The 18,110-nt window shown below is 37.9% G+C and overlaps 4 protein-coding genes, 1 non-coding gene and 1 pseudogene across 5 annotated transcripts; 2 read left to right on the top strand and 4 right to left on the bottom strand.

Annotated features, from left to right (window-relative positions):
- Positions 1-793: 793 nt before the first annotated feature.
- Positions 794-2,057, top strand: LOC106379080. Its single transcript, XM_048778831.1, has one exon. It carries the CDS (start codon positions 875-877, stop codon positions 1,928-1,930), a length of 1,056 nt encoding a protein of 351 aa, XP_048634788.1. The 5' UTR covers positions 794-874; the 3' UTR covers positions 1,931-2,057.
- Positions 2,058-8,511: 6,454 nt separating this feature from the next.
- On the bottom strand, positions 8,512-10,735 carry LOC106379081 (annotated as a pseudogene).
- A 167-nt stretch (positions 10,736-10,902) lies between these two features.
- Positions 10,903-12,519, top strand: LOC106380198 (rRNA-processing protein FCF1 homolog). The gene is made up of 9 exons (XM_013820005.3): positions 10,903-11,083; positions 11,150-11,209; positions 11,284-11,389; positions 11,477-11,519; positions 11,613-11,685; positions 11,768-11,855; positions 12,011-12,067; positions 12,144-12,222; positions 12,335-12,519. The coding sequence occupies exons 1-9, from the start codon at positions 11,013-11,015 to the stop codon at positions 12,346-12,348; spliced, it is 591 nt and encodes a 196-aa protein (XP_013675459.1). The 5' UTR covers positions 10,903-11,012; the 3' UTR covers positions 12,349-12,519.
- A 322-nt stretch (positions 12,520-12,841) lies between these two features.
- Positions 12,842-12,983, bottom strand: LOC125608460. Its single transcript, XR_007339354.1, has one exon. It is a non-coding gene; the product is annotated as a small nucleolar RNA snoR135 (small nucleolar RNA).
- Positions 12,984-14,003: 1,020 nt separating this feature from the next.
- LOC106379082 lies at positions 14,004-15,364 on the bottom strand. The gene is made up of 2 exons (XM_013819098.1): positions 14,631-15,364; positions 14,004-14,325 (listed from the first exon to the last, which is right to left on the bottom strand). Exons 1-2 carry the CDS (start codon positions 15,362-15,364, stop codon positions 14,004-14,006), a joined length of 1,056 nt encoding a protein of 351 aa, XP_013674552.1.
- Positions 15,365-16,656: 1,292 nt separating this feature from the next.
- Positions 16,657-18,045, bottom strand: LOC106380199 (RING-H2 finger protein ATL67-like). The gene has a single exon (XM_013820006.3). It carries the CDS (start codon positions 17,448-17,450, stop codon positions 16,818-16,820), a length of 633 nt encoding a protein of 210 aa, XP_013675460.2. The 5' UTR covers positions 17,451-18,045; the 3' UTR covers positions 16,657-16,817.
- Between the last annotated feature and the right edge of the window lie 65 nt (positions 18,046-18,110).

The following is an 18,110-nucleotide window of genomic DNA, read 5'->3' as shown; positions in this document are numbered from 1 at the left end:
ATCATTTTTATATTACCTAGGAAAACGAGTTGAATATACGCAGTACTTTTTATATGTAATATTTAGATCAAAATATGTAGCATTCTTTATACTAGTGTTCTCACTGTGTAACGTGGAACTCATGTAATTAGATGTTTTTCCATCGGTGTAATTGACATGTAAATTATATATGAGAGAAGGATGAAATACTAAACCATGCGAGCCATCACTTTCACACGCAGTCTTGGTGATAACTACAAAAGCTTTTTTCTAGGAACCAAGAGGTTCAACCTACGGGTTGAACCCAAGAATAAGTCATAAAAGTTTACTCCAACTTAAAATATGAAAAGAAAATAACAGAATATCACAAGAAGAAAGCTTTAAATGGTGACCAGAGTAATGAATGGAAATAGCTAATTCCTTAACATTTCTTACAGTTTGCACCATTTACAAGAAATATTTGTTACTTATAATTCATTAACATTTCTTAAAATTTAAAAAATAAAAAACTATAATTATTCTTTGACAAATTAAGAAAGGAATGGATTTTTATTTTATTTTATTCATTTTCATTCTTTTTTTTTTCTATTCTTTCAATTCCTTTTGTGGTTACTACTTATAGCCGGAAAGCTAAACAACCTTTTAGCTCTTCTCGTTTCTTTTCAAGAACAAAAAATGAGATGTAAATATATTATTGCCTAGACTAAAGATACTGGTTGACATTGAATGGGCGGTGCAAATCATCAAAAAAGTAAAGAAAAATATTTAAAAAAAACTAGCAAACTTGGTGGGCAAGGCGAATACTCTGTATTTATTAATTTTGCAGGGTAGGTATTTCTGATGTCTTGAATTAAGTTTTACAGTCTCTTGCTTTACATCACTACTATCATCATTCATGTCTCTACTTCTCAGCCGGCTCTCGAAGCGCCTTGGGGAACCAGCGTTGCTGAGAAGATCATGTTTTCATCTTCTCTCCAATGGCTTCTCATCTTCCACGTTCCCTGCTTGTTCCATCGCCAGAGCTGAACCTTGTGGAGATGATCTGGGAAAACTCGTCATTAGGGTTGATAAAAAGTTTTGCGACACTTATTTGGAAAAGAAGGTGCCTCTAGATTTGATGAATGAAATGGTAACAGTCGGGGCATCCCATGGTTGGGTAGCTACCTTGAAGGAGAACGGCATAGTGCGTCTCCAAGATGACTTGAACCCGGTTGCATCTGATACCAATCCAAAACGCATAGCTCTGCCTCCTCTTGTGACTCTGCCTCATTGCCAAACCAAAGTTGTGACTAACGTTGCCATGTCCACATCTTCTCCTGAGGATGAAGACTGTGTTGTGGCTGTCAAGTTCTTGGGACCACAACTCAGCCTTTGCAGACCAGCTCAATGTAAGTGGACCAACATCATGATCAAGAACCCCTGTTTCTTCTCCTCCCGTGTCATGTTTTCCGAAAAAGATGGCATGTTTCGCATGCCCGGATCTGGAGGCCACCTCATTGGGTCATGGGATCGTTTCGGCAAACAACACAAGTTTCAAAGGTTGAAGTTTAAAAACCTTCCCGAGCTGACAAAGGCCAAGCGGGAGCTTCTGTGTTCTTGTTCCGTGAGCGAACATTTGGTGGAGTCGAGAATAACAGGCGAGACTTTCTTGGTCAAGTGGTTTAGGAAGGCTACCCCAAAATGTCTGTCTAAAATGAAAACCAGAGGTTTAATGGTTTTCAAGATAGACGAAGAAGGAAAAGCTGTTTACACTCAAGACATAGGTTATCTCAACATTTTCATTTCGAAGTCTGAAGCTTTCTGCGACCCTGCTATTGAGAAACCCTCTAACTTCGCTGAACTCTTGGATTTTGATGAAATGACCACTGTCTGTTTGGATGATTACTTCATTGCCAGTGGAAATTTTACATCCAGAGCCCCCTACTTTATTCCACCTCAAAATCAAATGTAGATTATGTTTGTATTCTCTCTTAGAGAAATTATGTTATATCTCTCATCAGTCTTTCAGCTAACTATGTTAGCAGTATTCATTCAATCATTTTAGGAAACTTGATTACATTTCCTGAAGCTTTTCTAAATTGCCTAGTTTAGATCATACGTGTGCAAGTATTTGCTTAATTGCTTCCGCCATGGATTTATTCGGCCATATCAGTGTATACAACTCTTAGCGTAGGCCCAACATATCTATTACATCAACTTATATCCATAATGGGCTTGTACACCCAATACAATAATATTGTATTACCGTATATATTTTTTTGCCTCCAGACTAAACAAACAGAGGAACAAATGATGAACATACAAATTTAATAATAACTTTTGTAATCTTCATAATTACAAGTTTAATAACATTGCCGAATTAGGATTGTTATTTTTTCATGAACTTCAATAAAATTCAATATAACGTATTGTCATTGACTCGTTGATTCCAAATTATGCAGTAAAATTCTATTGCTATACATGATATTCAAAAGTCATGCTTGAGAGATATTATACAACCAAGTAGAATGAGTATTAAAAAAAAGCCACTCGTTTCTTTTTGTTCTCTCTAAATTTAAATAATAATAGTATAAAAGCATTTTAAGTATTATATGTTTGTTTTAAAACTCACTTTAGAAAATAGCTTTCGGAGTTGCATGTAGTATATGTGAGCACTGAGCACTAGTATGACAAAAGTTGACCTCTAGCGTATGGAATCACAATGGAGATTTACAAAACTAAAAAACGATATTCATTTATTCTAAGATCTACTTGATTACGACATGCAAATGATATATAAAAACTTTAGAAAATATGATAACTTTAGAAAAGTATAAAGACATTCTTTATGGGATCAGAGTCTTCATCCTATTCTTCCAGTATAAACACAACCAATCTCTCTTCATCGTATTCTTCCAGTCTTGTTAATGGTTTATCAGAGTACTCTGTACCAAGTCTGACAACATCAGCTCTTTACCATTATATATTCAACTTTCTTTTGTAACTAACCTATTCAACTTTATTAAAACTTTGTCAATTATATCTTCATCGAGTGAAGCTTGACAATAACAGTTAGGTTTTATAAACACAAATTTACACTAGTCTCAGCTATACACTTATTTGTAGGCCAAGACATGGCAAACCAATGAATTAACTATCTTGTAAACAGAGTATTTGAACGTATACGAACTAATGTATACGATACAATCAAACCAACTAAAAACATAAACAATCCGAGACTTAATGGTACGTAGAGTTGTTAATTTGAATAATAAGATAACATACATAAATGAATTCTTAGTGTGAATTCACTCGATTGTGATCTCATTTATATAATAAGTCAAACAGCATTCGCATCATATTTTGAAACTGCCCACGACATCTTCCCATGTTAAACAACAATAATGCCGCTTCCATGCAAGCATCACATACCTGCAAAATTTAATTAAACACACCAAATTAAAATAAGGAATGGTTAGGAAAAAAAACAAGTTGTTCGAATCCAACGTTGAAAATAGTTCAAGGAAAAAAAACTGCTACAGAGTCCACCATGCATGATCTATAGTTATCAAACATATTTTACAAACTAAAGAATTTACAAATATAATACGTGTAAAAACCTTTTTAAACGATATTGGGCGTATTAATACATGCAAACCCATGTGTATCTATGCAGTATCTCTTTGCCTGAGTTCTATCTAGAATTGGTCTACACAAGACCCATGTTTAATATTGACCTTGTTTTGTAGCTTTACTTTGGTAACAAATTTTTTATTAGCTTACATAGTTTCACCGAGAGGCTATTAATTTATTTTGGTCTGATTTTTCAGACGGACCTGACTCTCCATTAGACAGCCTATACGGTTTACCAAAGAAACGCTTGTTATCCTTTTCATAATATTTGAGATGGTTCGGATGCATTGACTTGAGAATATGAATAACTCTACTCTTGGGTAACAGTTTATAAAAATCCATCAGAAAAAGTCCCAAAAAGCATAACTTTGAATATGTCACTCACTCCTTGAATGAATATTAGAAAACTTATTTGAATTCTATGTAGTGTGAGCTGAATCCGTTTTTCATAAGGAGAAAGTAAAAAGATTAACAAATTTAAAATTCTATGTAATGTAAGTTGAGTCTTCTTGTTGTTTTTCTTGCTTCCGCTATTGATCTGATTTCAAATAAAGCCCATATATTTAGTAAATCAACTTATTTTCATAATGGTCTTGTACACAATTTACCCAGTAACAGTATTGTATTCCGTATATTTTTTTTTGAACACAAATTACTTTCATTCAAACTCAACTCTTTGGGTTACAATAAAAAGAGGAAATGGACCATCCTCTTTGATTCAAAAGATAAAATACAATAACACAAGTAGATAAACAAGATAGTTCTTCATGAGAAGATGACAGCAAATTCAAGACGAAACTCGAATGCGTCGATAAAGCTTTCACAACAAAGTCGGACAGCTGAGAAATAGTCACATAAAGAGGTGACGTTAGCACCCAATCCGCACCTCGGAATATCGTCGAAACGAAATCCGTTGCATCTTCAGGCCCCGAACGAGCCGCTACACAAGATAGCAAAACGGTTATAGATATGGATGAACACTTCCATTTAATGTTTGGAAGGGAAACACTCCTTAACAAGGAGGTAGTGGATGAAAAGGTTCGCTTCTCCAAGCAGAAGTATGCTAGTGGTGATGAAGGCGATCCCGGTGAACCCATCGGTGACTGAGCAAACATTAAACTCTTCGTATAAGAGAGATAAGGCGATCCCGCTTCGGTAAATAACCCAGAGAACCCATCAATAATCTTTTGGCAATTATTCACGGAGACTAAAAGCCCCCACAAAAACGTGGACTGTGAAATCAGTGGATTGGACCATTGATAAATAAAAGCCAATGGGCTAAACAAGCCCAAACTTAATGTATGTAGGCCCAACCATAGAAAATTAAGAACGTGACCTCGTCGGTATAATGAAAGTACGGCGGAGGAAGTACGGCGACGGGTAAGTAGATAGGATAGATCCGGTGAGGGCCGGGCCATCGGCTCAGGCCTCCGTCCAACATATGGTGAGATGAGATGCGGAGGAGGGAGAACGCCAAATCTTTTCTTAAACCGCCGAGGACTGAGAAACTTCGGTGATACGAAGAGCTCAGGCGGTGGAAATGACGACGGATCTTGCAGACGAGGCGCAACTCCGGATGGATGCATGGTGTCGACCCCGACAAGGGGTGGATATTCGTCGAGAGAGAGGTAAGCGTAGTAGCAAACCAATGTTGATGCAGAACGGCGACTGTAACCGGCGAGAGACTCGACGGGTTGGGGAACCCCCCCAGAACATTTCAGATCCGGTGGAACCAGATCTGTAAAGAGACAGACAAGAGCTTCGACTCGAACCGAACAGCTTTCTCCGAAGAGGAACATTGGTGTGAGCAGAGACGTTGTCAGAAACGGAGCACCAGGTCGGAGAACTGGCATACACGGTAGAAACAAACTGTAGACAGGGAAAACGAAAAGAACTGAAGAGGAGATCCCGACGCCGGCGGCCAGAGGCCTCTCCGGCGTCGAAAGGTGGCGGCTGCAAACGAGTCTCGATAATCGGGCCTGAGAGCTTTAGGGCGAACTCAAATTATAGACTCCTTATGAATCTCTCATAACATCCGTATATATTGTTTGCCTCGACTGTCAAAACTGAACAACAGAGGAACAAGTGATCAAATATTGATTCACGATATTTTCATGTGATCTTTATCCTCAGACACTGAGAAAAAAGTAGTTGACTGATCAGAGAAAAATAAAATTAATTATTTAATTTAGAAAATTAGAAGAGTAAAGATGAGAGAGATAGGAATGAGGAGGACGTAGCTAGTGATGATGACTCGTAGCCTTTGTAGGTTTAGCGGCGACTACTTTTATCACAAAATCGATTTGACTTCCGAGTTAAAAAAAAAACAAATATGGAAAAGAGAACAAAATAAAGTAAGAAAAAAGTATATATATGCTTTAGAAAATATGATAACGGATAGTAAAAACTCTTTATGCGATCACCCAAGTACTATCTCTTCCTCCTCTACTTCCAGTTTATCAGAGATTACTCCGTACCAGAAACTTTAAGTCTGACAACATTAGCTCCTTTGCCATTATATAATGAGGGAGATGGTTGATTCACTGAAAACAGAAGAACAAGAAAAAAGAGAAAGAGAGAATGGGGAATCACAAGGTGATTTTCAAGACGTTCGTGGATGCTGTTTTGAAGAGGATGAGAACTGCTGCAAAGGATGACATTTTCGACTGGAAGAAGTTGGGTTTTGCTGGAGCTGAAAAGGTTGCTAACCGTCTTCAGGCGCAAGTTACCGAGAATGAAGACCAGACGCAGTTTTCAGTCTCGTGCAAGGAGTTCCGACATGAGTTCAAGGTGGAAGACACCAACTTCCATTACACAAGGGAAGATGAGAGTGGCAAGAGGAAGTTTCAGCTCAAGCAATTTGATGAGCTGAGGGCTGAGTTCTTGAAGATGAAGATGGAGGCAGCGCATTTGGAGAGCATGCAGGGAGAGCTGGAGCTGAGGAGACAAGAGAAAGCACTGGCGGAATTGAAATGGAGAGAGACCTTAAGGCGTAATCCAAAATCTGTGAAGCTCAAGAGACAGATGAAGAAGGAACTAAGGAGACTCAACCAAAAGTATCCTAGAAGAAGGTGGTCCAAGTCGGAGGCCGCGTCGTCCGGAACAGAGGGGACCGAGTCAGAGTCCTCCGGGGCAGCCGCGTCGGGGGCACAGGCGTCGGAGACCGAGGCGTCGGAGACCGGAGCGACGGAGGAAGAGGCGTCGGAGACCGGAGCGACGGAGGAAGAGGCGTCGGAGACCGGAGCGACGGAGGAAGACGCGTCGGAGACCGGAGCGACGGAGGAAGACGCGTCGGAGACCGGAGCGACGGAGGAAGACGCGTCGGAGACCGGAGCGACGGAGGAAGACGCGGATGAAGAGTTGTCGGGGGCAGAGGCGAAGGCGTCGGAGACATCATCGGACTCAGACACCGAGTGAGTGATAAGCGAAAGGTAAGGTGATGAGACGAATTATAATTATTAGGATTATTATTATTAAGTGTGTTTTATATTTTCTAGATCCTGCTTTGACTCTCTATGTTCAATATGGGTATTAAATGAATTTCTAGGATTATATTATTATATATGTGTGGTGTGTCACACTAGGAAGTTTATGTGACCCTTTTATGTAAGATATTTGAATGTCACATCTCTGGAAACTTTCTAGCATTAATATATATATAACTTTGTTTACTTGCTGGCATTAATCCACTTACTCGCCTAATCCATCTTTTACTGATGCCTCTCCTTCCTTTAGCTTCATCACAATTTAGTTCCATTTCCAAGTTATAGTTTCAGTTTGCCCTTTTGGAGGCTAAATTCAGATTTGGCTATTAAATTGTGCTTTCTCTTGATTCCTAGAGATTGATCTCTCTATTGTTTCCCATCTCTCATATTGCATTGCTCCTAATTTGTGCCTTGGTCTCGACCATGATGATTTCTAGATATTGAATCTTGATTGAAATGTTCTTTTTTTTTTTGGGTCTTGAACAAAACACGTTTATATGTTATAGTATGGTTTAAGAACCCTGATGCAAATGTCTGCTGTCATTAAATGCTATTGCTGTCTAAAAACTGCTTAGTAAATAGTGAATTGGAATAGTAACAAGCAAATCCTTAATTGATGTAACTACAAGACTATATTACAATTTTCAAACAAATTGCATAACACACACACTATACCAGAAACCAGCAGAAGATGTAGTATCATCATGAATTTCTCAAAGAACAATAAGGACTTTCACATGACAATCCAAATAAAAATATCCACGCTCTTATTGACATCTTTATCAGACAAGGCAATTTTGTAGAACACATTTATAACATTCATCTTTTAAACTCACACATACCTTTTTGTTCGACGTCAATTTTTTTTCTTGCCAGCTAACTTGAAAAAATTGTTTGTAGAGCATCTTCTGTTGCCACGCGCATCAAATTATCCAAATACTCTTTTATGTTTTATATATCATTTGCATGTCGTAATCAAGTAGATCTTAGAATAAATAAATAAATAAATATATTTTTTAGTTTTGTAATCTCCATTGTGATTCCATGCGCTAGTTGGTCAACTTTTGTCATACTAGACTACTAGTGGTGAGTGCTCACATATATTACATGCAACCCCTAGTATTTTCTAAACTATGTTTTAGAAACAAACATATCATACTTTATATGCTTATTTTAGTACTACTTAATAAATTTAGAGAGAGAGAACAAAAAGAACGTGTGGCTTTTATTTTCATAAAAAGAACAAGTGGCTTTTATTTTCATTAGGGGTTCTTCATAGTACTGGTAGAAGTTATTCACACCGATTGTTGGAACAAGCCGTTAGTGTTGATGTGGCACTTACCATAAATATCAAAAGATATATGAATTTTTAATTAGAAAATGTGTACTTGGGAATAATATAGAAAATGTTTAGTTTAGGATTTGTTCTTTCTGTATAAAACATAATATTTTATTTCAGCGTTGAGATAAACTAAAGGTGCCATAACTGATAGATAGAGGTATGTATAGTGTGTGGTACCGTGTTTAGCTATTCGTAGAGAGTAATAGTTTGAATGCAGTTTTCTATAAGAATGTATTCACTTTGTTCCGTTCGCAAGGAAGCAGAGATCTTGAAGAATACAAAATTTTGCTTCACTATAAGACTCTATTGTAGCTCATTTCAAATGAGATAACAAAATAATATGATGATTTTTCAAAGTTTTACGGTTTTGAATAATATTAGACTTTAGTGAAGTATTTAAAATCATAGTTGTATAATATCTCTCAAGCATGACTTTTGAATATGATGCATTGCACTATATATTTTCTGCATAATTTGGAATCAACGAATCAATGACAATACGTTATATTGGGTTTTTATTAAAGTTCGTCACTAAATAACAATCATTGTACGGCTATTTTATTAAACTTTTTTTTTTGTAAATTATGAAGATTACAAAACTTGTTATTAAATTTGTATGTTCATCTTTTGTTCCTCTATTGGTTTAGCTTGAAAGGCCAAAAATATAACGATATCTTGTTTTGGGTAAAATGTGTGGCCCATCAATTCCTAAACTGATTGAATGAATACAAATGATGCCATGAAGATATAACATAGTTTAACATAATTAGCTGAAAGACTGATGAAGATATAACATATTTTCTCTAAGCGCATATGCATAGATTTTATATTTAGATCGTATAAGAGAGAATACAAAAATAATCTAGATTTTATTTTTGAGGTGGAATAAAGTAAGGTGCCATGGATGTAAAATTTCCAGGGCCAATAAAGTAACCATCCAAACAAACATTGGTCATTTCATCAAAATCCAAGAGCTCAACGAAGTTAGAGGGAATTGAACCAGCAGGGAGACAGAAAGCTTCAGATTTTGAAATGAAAATGTTGAGTTCACCTATGTCTCGAGTGTAAACAGCTTTTCCTTGTTCGTCTAGCTTGAAAACCATTACACCTCTGGTTTTCATTTTCGACAAACATTTTGGGGTAGCCTTCCTAAACCACTTGACCAAAAAAGTCTCGCCTGTGGTTCTCGACTCCACCAAATGTTCGCTCACGGAACACGAATACAGAAGCTCCCGCTTGGCCTTTGTCAGCTCGGGAAGGTTTTTAAACTGCAACCTTTGAAACTTGTGTTGTTTGCCGAAACGATCCCACGACCCAATGAGGTGGCCTCCTGATCCGGGCATGCGAAACATGTCATCTTTTTCGGAAAACATGACACGGGAGGAGAAGAAACAGGGGTTCTTGATCATGATGTTGGTCCACTTACATTGAGCTGGTCTGCAAAGGCTGAGTTGTGGACCCAAGAACTTGACAGCCACAACACAGTCTTCATCCTCAGGAGAAGATGTGGACATGGCCACGTTGGTCACAACTTTGGTTTGGCAATGAGGCAGAGTCACAAGAGGAGGCAGAGCTATGCGTTTTGGATTAGTGTCAGATGCAACCGGGTTCAAATCATCTTGGAGACGCACTATGCCGTCCTCCTTCAAAGTAGCTACCCAACCATGGGATGCCCAACAGTTACCATTTCATTCATTAGTTCTAGAGGCACCTTCTTTTCCAAATGAGTATCGCAATACTCGTTATCAATCCTAATTACGAGTTTTCCGAGATCATCTCCACAAGGTTCAGCTCTGGCGACGGAACAAGCCGGGAACATGGAAGATGAGAAGCCATTGGAGAGAAGGCGAAAACATGATCTCAGCAACGCTGGTTCCTCAAGGCGGAGCTTCGAGAGCCGGCTGAGAAGTAGAGACATGAATGAAGGTTAGTGATGTAAACCAAGAGACTGTAAACCCTAATTCAAGACATCAGAAAAAACTTGATTTAATACAGAGTATTAGCCTTGCCCACCAAGTTAGTTAATTTTTTAAAATATATTTTTTCGTTACAGTATTTCCTTTTGTGGTTATCCTTTCTCGGTGTGTTGCTCCTCCCATTAAATGTCAACAAGTATCTTTAGTCTGGGCAATAAATATATGTATATTTACAATAGGTGATGATCATTTGGAATACTTGCTGAAAACTTTTGATACTATATTTCAGCCAAGATTAAGTGGTCAACACACATTTGAAAACGAGAAGAGTTCAAATGAGAGCCATTCTTATCGGATGAATATAGTACTTAACTCCATGGTCAGAGGGGCAGTTCTTTTGATAAAATTTAACATGTAAAAGGAGAGCTAAAAGGTTGTTTACTTTGGTGTTGTTAATATTAGAATTGTTGCGGGGTATATATGAACATATCATCGAGAATGGGCCGCCTAAAATAAATTGGGCCTATACTCAGAAAAATTATAATATAAGGCCTATTATGCTCATTATTGGGCTTATTTGAGAGTTGGTCTCTCTTCAGTGTCTGTCTCCGTCTCCCAATCCCAAAACCTCTCCGTCTCTGCTTCGTTCTAGGGTTTCTGTTACTCCTTGCTTCAAAGATGGGAAGGGCAAAGAAGCCTCAGAAGTTTGCTGTTATGAAGAAGACGATAAGCCACAAAGCTCTCAAGCAGTAAGTCAAACGATTGATTGAAAGTTTATATTTTTTCATCAATGCTGCTTTGTTTGTCTTCTTCAGCTACAAGGAGGAGGTTCTGAATCCAAACAAGAAGGACCTCACTGAACTTCCCAGAAACGTGTAAGCTTATCTTAGCTCTTTTACAAAGTTGTAATTTTTATGTGTTTGGATTTGACTTTTTGTTTTGGGATCAGACCAAATGTTCCATCAGGGATGTTCTTTTCTCACAACACTAACATGGTTCCTCCTTACCGAGTTCTGGTGGATACTAACTTCATCAACTTCTCTATCCAGAACAAGGTAACACATCCTAGCTTATCTATACTCGATCTTTCTACTGTTGACCTTGTTCTAATTAGTGTTTCCCTTTCGTTGTATTCAATATAGATTGATATTGAGCAGGGGATGATGTTCTGCTTGAACGCAAAATGTGAGTTACTTCAACTTTTTGGTAGTTGTCTTTAGTTAATGGAGAGATGTATGCAAGATTCTTACTCTCCTTTGATCGTTTCGGGTTTTGAAGGCACTCCTTGTATCACTGACTGTGTCATGGCTGAGCTTGAGAAGTTAGGCCAGAAGTATCGTGTCGCTCTTAGGTATTTATTTGCCTTCAAGATTTCTAAAGGTTTTAAGGCATTCGTTTTTTTTTTTATTAATTAATTGGTGTAAGTTTGGTAGGATTGCGAAGGATCCTCGCTTTGAGAGACTACCTTGCGTACACAAAGGGACATATGCTGATGACTGTCTCGTTGACAGAGTTACTCAGGTAACTGCTTCCTGCTTTGTCTTGTTGAACTTTGTATCCCAGATTCTCTCAGGAGAGCTAATGATGAACTCTTGTATCAATAGTTCTTGGTGTGTAGAAGATTTTATATTTTGTGTGTTTAGTTGATTATACTTGTTGTTATTTGTTATATGCAGCATAAGTGCTTCATGGTGGCTACTTGTGATAGAGACTTGAAGCGAAGGATCCGAAAGGTAAAAGATGGTTTGATACGTCAATCTTTTTCGTTACACGTCAATGGATGTTAACTTATCTTTTGTTGGTTTGAAGGTTCCTGGTGTGCCTATTATGTATTTGGCGGGGCGCAAGTACTCAGTAGAGAGGCTGCCTGAAGCAACACTTGGTAGAGGTATATGCATCTTTCTTGGACATCTGAATCTAAATCTACTTTGGTGTTTAGCCTAATAATCGAACTTGCTTTTGTAACCTTTGGCTATTTTTTTTTTTTTGGTATGGTGCAGCTCCAAGATACTGATATTCGAACAGAGGCCCGTATGGATTCTGAATTCCGAGAAGCTCTGAAGCTTGAGTTAGTGTGCTCTGAATCAAATGTTGTCATGTCTTTTGAGCAATTTTTGTTCCCTGAATTTAATACATACAAATTTAATGAATAACTTAAATAAAAATCTTTATAGTACCTTTACCACTTTAAGCCTTTTTTAAAACACATTATATATATAATTAATCCAAGTTTTTCTTTTCGACTTATTTTCTCTCATAAAAATCTCATTTTTCGAATTTAGCTTGCATAAAAATACAATGGTGGTGTTCTTTAATCTTCAGTTTCCATGAATTTTCTTCCCTCTCATGTAATATTTTGTGATGCTCGTTCTGTGGCAGCGTTTATTTGACGAACAGGGACAACTAAACCAAATTTTGTTAGTTTCAGCTCAAAACAACTATAACAAGGGTACAGATTGTTAGCAAATGTGAATGAATGATATTTTATTTGGATGGAAAAAAAAAACAAATGTGGAGAAGATGATTGTTGAGTTATTCAATAGAGTATATGTATCACAACTGCCCATCTGCCCCAAAATGATTTTGCAAGGGAAATCTTTCGTACAAGTGCATTGCTAGCACTAAGCCGATACACACAATCCCTGCTTTCTTCATTTTTTCAAAAACATATTTAAAAACCATAAATATAATCGGATTTCATCTCGCGAGAACCATCTATTACACTTTCCGATATTAACTCTTCATTGCATCTCTTAACTGACAACCATAGACTAAATTAAATAGCAGAGATCTAATTTGAATGCTAAACAAAAATCTCAGAAACGGCGGGGAAGGAGAAACTGTGGAAGTTGAGTGTACCGTACCTTTAGATCGGTTTATATAGAGGCGTCTGTATTAGGGCTAATGGGATGTTGATTAGGCCCATATTTAACTTAAGCCAATTTTCCCGCAAAGAAAAACAATTTCTTTTGGGATGACGACTTGACTCTCTAATCTCTCATGTCACCGGCTTACGTGTACTCGAATGTTTATGGGGAATGTAAAGTAATATGTGGACAGACCCATGTTACTAATTTTAATGAAATTTTGGTTACGAACCAAAATCAAAGTTTAGTTAATTACTTATTCTAAAAGACAATTACGTACGCAATAAGCTCCAACAATTACAGCACGAGATTGTGCGGAGAGTGGGGGGTAAAAGCGAATTCGCGGACTAGTCGTCTAACTCAATTTAGTACTACCATTTAACGCATTCACATTCCTTATGACACGACAACATTTTCAAAAGTACGTACAAATAGTACTCACGATTGATGACTTGCGTGCGCCTTACAAAACACTTCAATGATCGGCTATCATATTATAACCATGAGCTTCAAGGCACGTAGAGAGAAAGCAGATTCACTTGCAAGTCAATGCTCCTCAAATTTTTAGACACGTTCTTAGTAATGTATATATGCATGTAAGTTTATAAAATTATATCTTATAAATAGTTATGTCATTTATTAAAATTAAGATAGCATATAGCGTATATATAGCCAACCACACTGTTGTTATGAACATAAAAATCAATTGGAGCTGAATTAAGTAGACCATATGATGAAAGAATGAAAATCCAATAAATAAATTAAACAGTAGTAAGATAGTTGTGAAAACAAAAGGACTTTTTTATTCGAGAGGGGCAAGCCATAAGTAGAAGGCGGAGAAAGGGGCCAAATGCGTGAGATCGTGGACAGTGTTTGAGCTGAGATCGTAAAAGCCGAACCCAGTTTCACTGCCTTCAAAATAGACTGAATTCGGGTTCAGCCCCGGATATTTTGTCGCAGAGACACAAAAGGATTCGTTCTTGCCTAGGAAAATGCAGAGATCGCCAATGTCTTGTGTATAGGAACACAACTTCTTACCATGGTCTTGCTTAAACACCATAAAGCCCTTGGTTTCGCACATGAGTCTTGACGTCTCTTTTTCCATCTTACCACCAGCCTTACACCTTCATAAATAGGAAACATACAATTTTATATTTCCCATGCATGCAAGGGCGAAGCTAGGATACTTTTTTAAATGGGTGCACTATTGCTAAAGAATATAACTAAGCATGGAACTTAAAATATTAGGGGGGTACACAACTTGACTTTTGACATCTTATACACCAAAGTTTTAATAACTTTGTATAAAGAGTTATAAGAAGTAATATTGTTACGGGTGCACGTGCCCCCACAACCACAACTATCAACATGGCTTCCCAACCCCTGCATGTATTCGTGTAATAATAGCAATACAAGGAAAGAGAATTACCAGATAACGATGAAAGAGTCCCCGGAAGGTGACTCGACCAAGTACTGAGTTCTGAAGAGAGATGACTGATACAAATCTTGTGTGGTCTTGGGGATGTCAGAAAAAAAGAACCTCCTGTAAGGACTCACTGGAGGGAAGTCAGAGCAAGTCTTGATCAGATCAGTTGGAGCCCTATCCGAGGAGTAAAGATAGAATTTTTGGTCTCTCATAGAGTGCATCAGGACTGAACGGAAGAAAGTGTTTGGGGTCTCGATGTGTGTCCACTCCGAGTCACCAGGCCGGCACAGACTGACGAGTGGAGCAAACAACTTAGCAGCCACTACACAGTCACGTTGGTTCGGGGAGGCTGAGAGAGAGACCTTGGAAACTCGGGCAACTGAACCTCTGTAACACCCGTCGAGAGGGGGCAGTGTTATTGTTGTTGGCGAAGATGCACAAGGGTTAAATAGATTGGTGAGACGCAGTTTCGAATTTTGAAGGTCCGTCACAGCCACCCATCCCTTGGATGAACCTATCCTCAACGACTTAGCAACCTCTGTCGGGAGAGTCTTGCCGGGGATCTTCACCATCTCAAGCTTACACGGATCCAACAGATTTAAGGTGACCACTCTTTCACTGGAGGACTTCAAGGTGACTTCCCTCTCTCTGACCAGGAGATACGGCTGAGCCGCCGCCGCCGCTGCCGCCGTGGAGAACGATCGGAGCTTCCTGGTTCCGCCGACAAGGAGAAACATTATTCTTACTAGCTACAAACTAATCTTTGTCTTACCAGCAAACCCTTTTAGTGATCTTCCTTTATATTCTACCAACCAACTCGCTTCAGTTATTTGTACGGATATGTTTCCATATGATTCAGCTCTATCTATAACTCCGATATCATATTCTTTGGACCGCTTATAATTATCAATCTTATATTTTCTACGTTTCTAAATCATATTTTTAAATAAGTTTTTATGTAACTTGAGTTTTCTTCCTCTCTTACGTCGGAATCTAGTTGTTCGAGATATGAAATTCTTATTAAATATTCAGATAATATGGTTTAATTAGTTATTCGAGATATGAAATTCTTATTAATTATTCAGATAATATGGTTTTTTTAACATTAACAAATCAAAATCAAAGTGTCGTTAATTACTTATTTACAAAGAAATTTTACCACGCACCAAGCTCCAACAACTACACCACGAGATAGTGCGGAGAGTAGGATAAAACTAGATTCCTGGACTAGTCTAGCTAAGTCATCTAACATCCAACGCATACACATTCTTTACAACAAACCAAATATTTCAAAAATACAAATAAATATATATATGTTCACATCACTCAAGCTCTACTCACGGTTGATAACTTGCGCGTGCCTCACAAACCAACAAAACACTTCAATATATATTCGGCTATCATACAACCAGGAACTTTTAAGGCACGTAGAGAGAAACCAGATTCGCTTGCAAGTCAATGATTCTCAAGCTTTAGACATGTAGCAATCCGGGATTGGAACGCATCAAGCGTAATGTAACTAGCTTACATCTCATACAGTTTCGAGTACGTTTATATATCCGGAAAAAAGAACCACAATATGCTATCGCTAAATTTAAATTACATATTAGTAATGTATTATTTGAGTATTGCATATAAGTTTATAAATTATATGTTACAAATAGTTATGTCATTTATAAAAAATAAAGATAGTAGTAGTCTACAACTCTACATACATGAGTGATCAGCCTTTAACATTTCGACGACCTACGACGGTAACGTCGTCATCAACTACCAACGGAGAAAAAAAACTATGCAACTACTATTTTAACTCTTTTTGTACCCAACTTTAGAAACATCTATTTCCGACAACCAAAAAATCTTTAAACTAAAGTAAGTTACACTGTTCAAAATTCAAACACAAACTCTTTTTATTCATGTTTCATATATATGCGACTGCGTTTTTTTTTCTTTTTTGAAACGTTCATATATCGATAGAGAAAACAAAAATAAACTTGTCAACAAATAAAGGATAAACATGTGAAGCAAATCGTTCGAACTAAATTTCATTTCGATGATATTAATGGCAAACTCCACTTTTGAAGAAAATTTTAATTACAAATCAGTAAAGTTTGTAATGAAACGGAGACAAAAAATAATAAAATAACCCTAATTAATTTATTAGGCGAATGGATCTATGTAAAATACATCTCATCTTCTTGCTCTCCTCCGATCAGCGGCATACAGCGAGAGCGGGACAACTTCCGACAAAGGTGTTGAAAGTGGTGTAGACGTAGGCGTTGGAAGCGGCGAGTTCCGACAAACAGGACAAGAACCGTTGAGTTTAAGCCACGCGTCAAGACAACATAAATGGAAGTAGTGTTTACACTCGGGCATCATCCTCAACATCTCTGCTTCTTTATACTCACACAAACAGATCGTACACGACGTATCTCCTCCGCCGCCAAACCCATCGGAAGACGCGGCGGAGGTTTCTTTGGAGAAGTGGAACTTAGGGTACGAGTTTATAACGGCTTGGTCTAGTCCCACGATGACGTCACCCGCTTCAAGATCTTCGTTGTCTTCTTCGGAGACAAAGATTACGCGAGGGAGATTTACGCTTCTGCCACGTTCCTCGGTGGTTTCAACAGCGGTTGTGCGGCGGCGAGAGTCACGGCAACAGATGTAGGAGGATAGAAGAACGATGGAAATGAGGACGAGGAAACCGAGACCTATGGCTATGGTGTAGCCAAAGCCTAGAGTTGTGAGGTGAGAGTGGTTGGATTCTTGTGGCGGCGACGGCGGAAGAGGAGGAGGGTGGAAGAGGTAAGAGGCGGTTGACATTTGATGATTAAGAAGAAAGATGGGTCCATGTGTGAGAGAGAATGATGGGAAAAAATAACTTTAATTTTAGAACATCATTTTGATGAATTAATTAGTTAGGGGTAGAACCGTAGAAGAGATGAGAGGTGGGTGGGAAATGCAGCTGGTGCATTTACTACAATTGTGTGAAAACTGAAATCTGCATTTATTAATAAGACTCTTTGGTAGGATTTATTAAATTATTAACTGGCCCAACCCATGAAAACTTTTATTTTATTTTTAATTTAGTTAACGTTTTCGAGCCTTGTAAGTTGTAACATTGTTCCTGTGATATATACTCCATTCAAAATCGTAGCAAGTGTAAGGAAAAAACAAGGTTCTTCAAAAAGTACCAGAAAGTCAAAACACGCTTGTACATGGTGCTGATTTAATCAAATGGCCAAATAATATGGTAATGAAACTATTAAAAACGTTAGCACGAATCCTAACGTATACCTTAGAGCCTGTCGCAGGATGTTCACAGTTCATTTTAACCGTAACGTGCTTCTTCACAATCCCCATTATCTTCATTTACCCTAGTGTAACTCCACAAGTTCACTTTTGGTTTACAGTTATAGTTTTATGAGACCATGATAAACAATCTCCCAATATGGCCAGTCAGTCATTAGTTGTATTTCAGTA

Source organism: Brassica napus, chromosome A4 (assembly GCF_020379485.1).
Source record: "Brassica napus cultivar Da-Ae chromosome A4, Da-Ae, whole genome shotgun sequence".
NCBI classification, from domain to species: Eukaryota; Viridiplantae; Streptophyta; class Magnoliopsida; order Brassicales; family Brassicaceae; genus Brassica; species Brassica napus.
The sequence above is the reverse complement of the archived record's forward strand: the minus strand, read 5'-3'. Positions and strand labels throughout refer to the sequence as shown.